General features: G+C 31.7%; 2 protein-coding genes across 2 annotated transcripts; both read right to left on the bottom strand.

Annotated features, from left to right (window-relative positions):
• Positions 1-1,270: 1,270 nt before the first annotated feature.
• Positions 1,271-3,802, bottom strand: LOC130670053 (putative ankyrin repeat protein RF_0381). The gene is made up of 2 exons (XM_057473224.1): positions 3,637-3,802; positions 1,271-3,575 (listed from the first exon to the last, which is right to left on the bottom strand). The coding sequence occupies exon 2, from the start codon at positions 3,549-3,551 to the stop codon at positions 1,383-1,385; it is 2,169 nt and encodes a 722-aa protein (XP_057329207.1). The 5' UTR covers positions 3,552-3,575; positions 3,637-3,802; the 3' UTR covers positions 1,271-1,382.
• A 1,277-nt stretch (positions 3,803-5,079) lies between these two features.
• On the bottom strand, positions 5,080-7,838 carry LOC130669907 (putative ankyrin repeat protein RF_0381). Its single transcript, XM_057473057.1, has 2 exons — positions 7,645-7,838; positions 5,080-7,574 (listed from the first exon to the last, which is right to left on the bottom strand). The coding sequence occupies exon 2, from the start codon at positions 7,548-7,550 to the stop codon at positions 5,202-5,204; it is 2,349 nt and encodes a 782-aa protein (XP_057329040.1). The 5' UTR covers positions 7,551-7,574; positions 7,645-7,838; the 3' UTR covers positions 5,080-5,201.
• Between the last annotated feature and the right edge of the window lie 2,219 nt (positions 7,839-10,057).

Here is a 10,057-nt window from a genome sequence, read left to right as displayed (position 1 = left end):
TTTATCAATTTAAACTCGCGCTTATTTTGAATGCAACAAATTACGCTTAAAAAAATCTTAAATTAAAATTAATTGTCTATTAGAGTTTATTGTTGAAATTTATAAATTTATGTATGTTATTTAGATATATATATTTGATTTAAGTAATAAATCAAAGACGGTGCAATATATTCAAACGAATGATTATAATTTAAATATAAATAGATTAGTAAAAATTTGTACATATTTAAAATAAAAAATCAGTTTATAATTAATTTAATATTTGATTATTGTTATTTATTATTTTTTTTTTTACTGAAAAATTATTTTTTAAATGATTTGGGTCCTGAATTCTGAAGTTAGAACTGGTACCAGTATAAAGTCGTTAAGAAGACAGTAATTTATGAAGATAATTAATTATTTGAAATTCATTTTATTTTATACTTTGAAGTTATTTTTAGAATTGTGTTTTTAAAAATTTATAACTTTGGAAATAATTGAAATTTAGGAACGAGATTGGGCTTAAATTAAAGGTAAGCCTTCTTTTTGTTTGATTGAGTTTCGTGCAGTAGTTTTCGAGATATCGATCGATATAGACAGAAATAAATTTTTGAAAATATTCAAGTTTGACATTTTTAAAATAAAAATTAAAAAAATTCATAACTTTGAAAATAATTGAAACTAAGGAATGGGATTGGGCTTAAATTAAAGGTAAGACTTTTAGGAACAATTTTTGTTTTTGTTTGAGTGAGTTTCGTGCAGTAGTTTTCGAGATATCGATCTAAATAGACAGAGATAAATTTTTGGAAATTTTAGTTCGACATTTTTAAAATAAAAATTTGAAAAATTCATAACTTTGGAAATAACTGAAATTAAGGAACGGGATTGGGCTTAAATTAAAGATAAGACTTTTAGGAACAATTTTCGTTTTTGTTTGTTTGAGTTTCGTGCAGTAGTTTTCGAGATATCGATCTCTATAGACGGAGATAAATTTTTGAAAATTTTATAGTTTGACATTTTTAGAATAAAAATTAAAAAAATTCATAATTTCAAAAATAATTGGAATTAAGGAACGGGATTGGGCTTAAATTAAAGGTAAGACTTCTAGGAACAATTTTCATTTATGTTTGATTGAGTTTCGTGTGATAGTTTTCGAGATATCGATTTATATAGACAGATAAATTTTTGTAAATTTCAAAGTTTGACTTCTTAATTAATAAAAGTTATGAGAGGTAAATAAATTTAAAATTTGTTAAAAAATAATAATTAACTTTAATTATCAAAAACGGAGTATTAAACTACATAGCCGAATGTTTAATACAATAATATATGATAAATAATTAAAAAGTACAACAATTTAATTACAAAATATACACTAATGTAACTAGTAAAAATTATATAAACTACAAACTCTTCGATATCGTTTTCAAATCTTCATCGCTCAAGTAGTCGATTATAATTCCCACGACTATTGGCGGCAGTTCATATAAAACATCAAGGAGCAGCGGCTCCACTTTCTTAACCATCTCCCTGCGACTTATTCCCTTAATAAACCGACTCACCACCAAGAATCCATACAGCGGGAACTTTTCAATTACATTTTCCGGGACCAGTGTCTCAATAATATCAATATTCTTCGCGCATCTCGCCAGCTGATCCACATGTTTTACCAAAATCTCATAATAAGAAATATTGCTCGAGCCAATTTTACTTTTTTTCAGCAGCTCAACTTCTTTCGCGCACCTGGATCTGTACTTTTCCATTTTCTTCCCAGACGAGAACCAGCTTAAAACATGAGACAAATTTTTCAACGTTACATTCGCTGTTGTCAATTTAATTACATGTCGCTTGAACGTATCAAAAATCACAGTATATTCAAAGGGATATCTCGGCAAACAATTAATATCAGCCCCAGCATTCAATAATATTCTTGTTAAATCTAAATTGTCACATTCAATCGCTATATCAAGGGCCTTAGAGCCCCTAGTTGTTTTTAAATCAATATTTGCACCCTTAGTAAGTAAAAATACAACAACTCGATAATCTTCATTAGAGACTGCAATGTGCAGTGGCGACGTACCGTCTTTCGATTTCAAATCGATGTCGACACCGTGAGACAAAAAATTTTGAATTACATCCACATCTCTTGCATGAACCGCGATGTGGATCCCGTACTCCCCTTTATCCGTGACAGCATTTATGTCTGCGCCATGTCTCAGAAGAATATTTATAATTTTATTATTTTTTTTTTCCGCGGCGATGTGCAGAGGCGTGTAACCGTTTTGCGAAGGTAACCCACTCTTGGCATTGATATCGACATGAAATTTCAGCAAGTACTCGATGATGTCACGGAATTGTTTTCTGGTGGCAATATGGAGAGCTGTCTCCCTGTTGCCGTTGGTGGCACGGATGTCGATCCCTTTGGTATCCAGCAGGAGTTTTATTATTTCCAGGCTGTTTTCAACGACAGCCATGTGCAAGGGCGTGTAACCCCTTAAGTTGTAGTACATGGCTTTGACATTGACGTTGACATTCCAACTCAGCAGAGTCTTGACCAAGTCAACGTTTTTGTTGATGACCGCAATGTGCAGAGCAGTGATTCCCTCGTCGGTGGCGTCGTCTTTGTCGAAGTGATGGTCCAAAAAAACTTTCATCATGTCGACGCGATTCATTTCGGCGGCTGTGTGGAACCCGGAGTACCATTTGCGATTCTCAAAATCCGGGGCATGAGGAGACGCGCCGTTCTTTAGCAATAATTTGAGCATGTCCACGTCGCCTTTGCGAACGGCAATCCGCAGAGCAGACTCTCCTTTTTCTGTTATTAAATTTATGTCCGAGTGAGTGCCCATTATCAGTTTTATCATATCGTGACTGTATCCCATTATTCCTAAGGAAATTAACGACTGGGTTTTTCTTATTTTCCTAGCGCACTTTGAATTAAATCCGAAGTTCCCGTTCAAGTAGTTCATTAATTTGAAATTTTTTCGCCAGAGCGCGAACTGGAATAATTTATTGCGGATTTTTCTGGTTGTCGTAAAATCTGGTTTTACTGTCAGCAAAACGTTTGCGATGTCAGGCTGCTGTAATTCCGCGGCGATATGCAAGGGCGTGTAACCTTTTTGGTAGGCATAGCTCGTCCTCGTGGTAATATCTGCTCCGTATCTTAAAAGGTATTTAACAAAAAGTATATTTTGTCTTCTAACTGCGGTGTGGAGAGCAGTGTCGCCGTTTTGATCTGGAGCGTCAATGTCGACGCCTTCTTTAAGAATTTCTTCAAGTAATTTAGGATCGTTCCCTTTGGCTGCAGTATGAAGTCTGTCATCATTTAAACTTGAACTTTTATTTGAATCAGACTTCGAAACTATGTCGCTGTCTTCATCCTCAAGTTCTTCCTCAAAATCGTCGCTCTTGTCAAAAGACGAATCGCTCCACTCATCGTCATCGTCATCTTCATGATCAACGTGGGATGAAGACTCTTCTGAAGAACTGTCTTCGTTTTCGAAGGAACTGTCGCTAATTGATTTTGATTTTTCTAAACGCTGACGTTTATTTGGAATCTCGTCATCATCCATATTTACTTTATTTATTTTTTATACCTAAAAAAATATATAATCCATAATTTATGTATTTTATTATAATTTACCGCAGTATGCTTACCTTGAAAAAAAATTCAACATTAAATTTTTAAATAAAATTTAAAAAATGACAGGTAATTTTAAATTAATGATAGTAATTGTTTGTTTAATTGTTACAAAATGTTTAATTGTTTACGTTACAGTAGAGCAACACAATGTTAATTTTAAATAAGGTTATAAATCGTGTTTATGTTTATATACAAGACATTTCCCACCACATATTTTATTATTTATTTTTTTTATCAGCGCATGAAATTATTTTCTAATTTCTTTTTTATCGACTTTTGTTTTTCCCGCCACAAATAAAATTTAAATAAAAATTATTTTATTAATTAAAAGGATTTCTATTACTTTGTAATATTTTGATTTAATGAAAATTAATTTAATTAATTAATTGATTAATTTTATTTTAAAGGCTTCAAATTATGAGCGCGAATTTGGCTGACTGTTGGCAATTTTTTTAATTTTTAAATAAATAAAATGGAAGCAGAATGAAAATTTAAAAAATGCGCATTTGTAAAATTTGAAAATCAATATGTGCATTTTTTTAAATTTCATTTTTTCAATTAATTTATTTATTTATTTAAAATTTAAAATTTGTCTCATCTGCAATGATCCTGAAGTTAGCAGACAATTGAAAATTTTTTGATTTTTTTTTGAACAATTAAATTTGAAGAAAAAAAAACTGAAAATATGCACATGTAGAAAATTTAAAAGACTACAAGTGCAATTTTTTTTAAATATTTTTTTTTCGTAATTTATCGGCTTAAAAAAAATTCAAAAACTATGAGACGTCGGCTAGTTTCAGTATCATCATCTGCATATCAAATGAGAGTGAGTGTAGCAGATATAAGATAAATTTTAAAATACAAATAAATGAATTAAATAATTTAAAAAAATGCACATATTCATTTTCAAATTCTACAAATGCGCATTTATTTAATTTTACTCGATTTACATTTAATTCATTTATTCCATAATTTTTAAAATTGACAGTCGTCAGAAACTATATTCTCAAATAGAACATAAAAATCAGTCAGTCTGGACAGAGCTCCGGAGCCTTAGAAGTTCGTCGACTGACTGCATCCTCAGATTCAGTATAAAAAATTACAAAATTGTAAATCGTTTGACGTCGCATCTCGTCATGAGTTTAGACTTCGGGCCACGACGATGTTGTCAAAGAATTTTTTTTCATCAGTGATCAAAATTTTATTATAGAAGTCCGTAAAAGAATGATCTTTTCTCCCACTACCTGACTATGATCAAGTCCATGAATTTGCACTAACGCGCGTAGTAATGAGTAATGACTTAATTGTAGAAAAGTGGTGGGAGAAAAGGTCATTTTTTCACGGACTCAACTTCATATATTATTAAAAAATTAATAGCAATTTTTTTTTTTAATTAGAACCCTGACGGAAACTTTTAGATTTTTAACTGATAAATAATAAAAGCAAAAAATTTTTTAAACTTTTTTTATTAGAAAAATTAATATAAACTTTAATTAATAAGAGACCAATAAATTACATACGTTAAATGTAAAACAATTATCTATAATTTATAAACTCGAAGAAAATAAATATAACCCCATTAATTTTTTCCAGAATAGACCAACAAATCATCGTTGCTAAGTTCAATCAGAATCTTCCTTACACAGTTGTAAGGCAAATCATTGAAAATATCCTCCAGCATTTTCTCAGCATTTTTCAAGAGACAATTACGTTTCTGTCCCTGTTTAAAATGACAAAGTATCATCTGCGCGTACAACGGAAACTTGGTCTTCAGCTGATCAATTCTGACCGCTCTCTCAATATTTTTGTTCTCCGCATACATCATCACCTGGTCGACGTTTTTTATCAGCAAATCATAGTAACTAACACTAGTTTTATGTATTTTTTCATTTTTCATTTTCTTTATTTCTTTGCTGCACTTGCTCTGAAATTCTCTTTTCTTGATCCCGCGGCTTATCCAGTCCAAGTGTTTTTTATGAACGAACAACTTGGCAACTTTAAGTTTCAGTATATGCTGCTCAAGTATTGTCGAGGTTGAACTCATCACGTCCCGGTGTACTGCAGCGCAGTTGATATCCGCACCATAATCCAGCAGTATCTGCAATATTTGATCCTCGCAACCGCGACCAATCGCCATATCAATAATAGACTCTCTCCTAAAACTATAATTACTTCTAGCAAGAGCATTTATATCCGCGCCCTTATCAATTAATAACTTAATAATATCGTATAAATTATGTATTGTAGCCTCGTGAATTGGTGCCATATATTGGTAGCGATTTGAATTACTCCTTTTATTTACATCAGCACCGAAATCTACCAAACGCCTGACAATGTAATCATTTTTTTTACCAATAGCTTCATGGAGAATCGTCTTTCCTTCAACTGAAACGACATTTACATCAGCGCCTCTGTTCAAAAGTAAATCGACGATCTCGTTGTCATTTATCTTGACGGCTAAATGCAACGCAGTGCATCCTGCATCCTGATCTTTATTACGATAATTAATGTCTATCCCATGATCCAGAAGCAAATTTATCATTTCAATATTTTTTACCTTCACTGCAATTTGCAATGCGTTTTCTCCTTGACTTGTCTTGGTGTTGACATCAATCTTGAGACAGTCCAAGAAATATTTAACGACTTCCTCGCAATCTTCATGGACTGCAACATGATATGGCGTCATACCGCGAATAAATTTATGTCTGCCGTGCAAATCGGGCTTCGCATTTTTCTTCAATAATTTTTTTACCACCGGCAGATTGTCTTTTGACGCTGCGACGTGAAGCGCCGTCTCTCCGATGTCTGTTTTCGCATTGACGTTGCAGTGCTCGTGGTTCAACAAAATCTGGAGAACGTCTTCGTAGTTCAAATAAACGGCGATGTGCAATACAGTCCAGCCATCAAAGTACTGATATCTGTTGCCCGCATTGATGTCAGCGCCCATCTCCAGTAAATATTTAATCATTTTTAAATTTCTGTTCTCAACAGCTTCAAACAAAACTGTCTTACGGGCTTCATTTCTCAGATTAATGTCTGCGTATCTACCAAACAATATTCCAATTTCACTTTCCCCGTATCCAAGTTCTTTAAGTTGTTCAGCTGAAAAATTTTTAAACGTTTCTCGAAATGCGTTGTCATTATTGATACTACTGGAGCTGCTGTGGGACAGACATTTTATTACCCTCCAGTTTTTACGTTTGATCGCGTGGTTTAAAACAGTCTCGCGGTTTTTGGTCAGCGCTCGGATGTCTATCTGCTTTGTCAGGAGTAACTGGACGATGTCCAGACGATCTTTTTTAACAGCAGAATGCAAAGGAGTTTCCCAGAAATCGTACCCGGAATCTGATGAATTCTTGGCAGAAATATCAGCCCCGTACTCTAGTAAAATTTCAATACCAGTCAAATATCCTTTATCAACAGCTACATGAAGTGCTGTTTTGTTGTCATCACCACGCTCATCAATGTCCAGTCCAGTTCGCAAAAGTTGTTTTATCAACTTAATGTCCTCAGCTTTAACTGCATCAATCAGCGGAGTGTCCTGGGAATCTTTCTTGTCAGACTCTGAATCTTCGTCTGGATCTTCGTCGGGTTCATCGTCTGAGTCGCACAGCATCCATTTTGGTGAGACTGAATAATTACCGTCATCATTTTCCTCCTCGCCTTCATCGTAGGACTCGGCAAAAGCGTGGGCTAAAAGTCTTACGAGATTTAAAGCCAAATTTTCTGGGGTTTCATCATCGGAATCGTCATCGTTGTTATCGGAACCAGCTGATGACTGATCGCTGTCACTGTCAGATGCATTATCGTCATTTATCTGGTCGTTGCCGCCATCTGACAGATTGTCCTCGTTCAATGACTCATCGGATTCTGATTCCGATGATGATACATCCAGACGTTGTCTTTTCGCAGGTCTTTCGCCGGACATTTTTATTTATTTATCAATAATTCCCTGGAATATATTTTTAATTAATTATAGATTTTTACATGACGTTTTGAATAATTAAATTTTAAATACTAACCTGAGATTTTTAAGTGAAATACTTTTTAATATGAAACGAGATAATTATTAACACAATAGAAGTTTTTTTTAAATGCACACGTACACTTTTTAATTAAATATATAAATATCGTTAGAAATACGTTATATTTGTGTTTTTGTTGTTAGACATGTGTTGTTCTTAAAGAAAGGTTAGAAATCTGTTATGAAATCTTTTTTTTTTTTTTCTTTAAGTTTCTAGAACATGGGGGCACCACTTGTGCATTCGAATTCATGACCCTGACGTTAGCAAACAATTAAAAATTTTCAAAATTTTTTTAATGATTCACTTAAAAAAAAAAAAAATAAAAATATGCACATGTAGAAAATTAAAAAAATATTAGTGCATTTTTTTGAAAACTTTTTTTTTATAATTTAACGTTTTAAGAAAAATTCAAAAATTATTAAACGTCGGCTAACGTCAGTGACATTTAGAATTATTCAAATATAAAAGAAAAATAAAATAAAAAAATTTGACCCTTTGACACAGTTTGATTTTTTCTACAGATTTGTTGTAATTATATTTGAAATAATTATAAATATGGACTTTTAAAAAATTCTCTTACATTTCAGAGAAAATTATGATCCCTAAGTTACCAGAAAATTAACAATTTTCAAATTTTTTTTCAATGATTTACTTGAAAAAAAGAAAAATTAAAAATATTCACATGTAGAAAATTGAAAAACTATGAGTGCAATTTTTTTAAATATTTTTTTTTTACAATTTAGCGTTTTAAGAAAAATTCAAAAATTATTAAACGTCGGCTAACGTCAGAGACATTTAGAATTATTCAAATAAAAAAGAAAAAAATGTGACCCTTTGAAACAGTTTGATTTTTTCTACAGATTTGTTATAATCATATTTGAAATAAATATGAATATTGATTTTTAGAAAATTCTCTTACATTTCAGAGAAAATTATGATCCCTAAGTTACCAGTAAATTAACAATTTTCAAATTGTTTTTTCAATGATTTACTTGAAAAAAAGAAAAATTAAAAATATGCACATGTGAAAAATTAAAAAAACTACAGGTGTATTTTTTTGAAAATTTTTTTTTATTTCAATTTATCGGTTACTTTCAATATTAAGGAATTTTCTCACCAGGACTAAATTTATTTACATTAAAAAAAAATTAACTATCTTATAATAATTTTATAAATTAAATATTTGGCGGGACTGGATATTTTATTTAAAATAAATTAAAAACATTTTGCTTAAATACAAGAATGAACACTTTATATTTTGAGATCTATTTTATAAAAGAAAAAAAAATAATATGACAATCAATAACTATACATTTTTAATTACCATTAAAAAAAATAAAAACATCTTTAAAATAGTAATTAATAAACATTAAGAAAAAAATATTAATTTTTAAACATTAAATAATAAATATTTTAAACTACTGCTCTTGTTTTTCTTAAATATATCAATAAATTCTCGTTACTTAGATGAATAAGGATTTGACTCACGCAATCGTAAGGCAAATTAATAAAAACATCCTCCAGATCCTCTGCAACTTTTTTAAGCAGTTGATTACGCTTGCGTCCTTTATCAAAAGAATCCATCAACGTATGCGCGTACAGAGGAAACTTTGCATTTAGATTAGAAAGAGTCATAGCTTTCTCAATACTCTTATTCTTCGCGTACGTCGCCATCTGATAAACATTTTTAAAAAACAAATCGTAGTAATAAACATTAGTACCCTCAATTTTTTCTTCTTTCATTTTCTCCACTTGAACTTGGCATTCACTCTTGAAAGTCTCAAAATTTTCTTCATGACATCTAAGCTCCATAAGAAGCTCTGAATCAAGAGTATATCCAACAGCCCGGGATTTAAATATATGCCTTATAATCTCATTGGGATTCACTGTTCTATCTGTACGATCATGTCTCAAAAGATTATATATAGCAAAATATGAAAATCTCCCGAGGGGATCAAAAAATCTCAACTCCAGAATGAAGTCAGTTATATTTACGAGTGCTGAAGTTGAATTACATACACACATGGCACTTAAGTCCGCGCCCTTTTCAATTAATAAAGACATGATAGTTGTATGCTTCCGGCTACAAGCTTCAAGGACCGGCGTTATATCTTGGAAACAATCCGTATTACTTCTGATGTTTATATTAGCACCAACATCTAACAAACGGAGAACAATGATTTCGTGTCCGGTTTCAACGGCAAGATGTAAGATTGCCTTTCCATCACTTGACTTGACATCAACGTTAGCACCCCTGTCCAGTAAAAGATTAACCATTTCAATATTATTATTCATTACAGCATAATGCAATGCCGCGTATCCATTGCCCCGGTCTAGACAACGAGCATTGATGTCAGCACCATGATCCAGTAATAATTCTACCATCTCCAAATTATTAGCTTTTGTGGCA

Source organism: Microplitis mediator, chromosome 6 (genome assembly GCF_029852145.1).
Source record: "Microplitis mediator isolate UGA2020A chromosome 6, iyMicMedi2.1, whole genome shotgun sequence".
Taxonomy (NCBI): domain Eukaryota; kingdom Metazoa; phylum Arthropoda; class Insecta; order Hymenoptera; family Braconidae; genus Microplitis; species Microplitis mediator.
The sequence above is the reverse complement of the archived record's forward strand: the minus strand, read 5'-3'. Positions and strand labels throughout refer to the sequence as shown.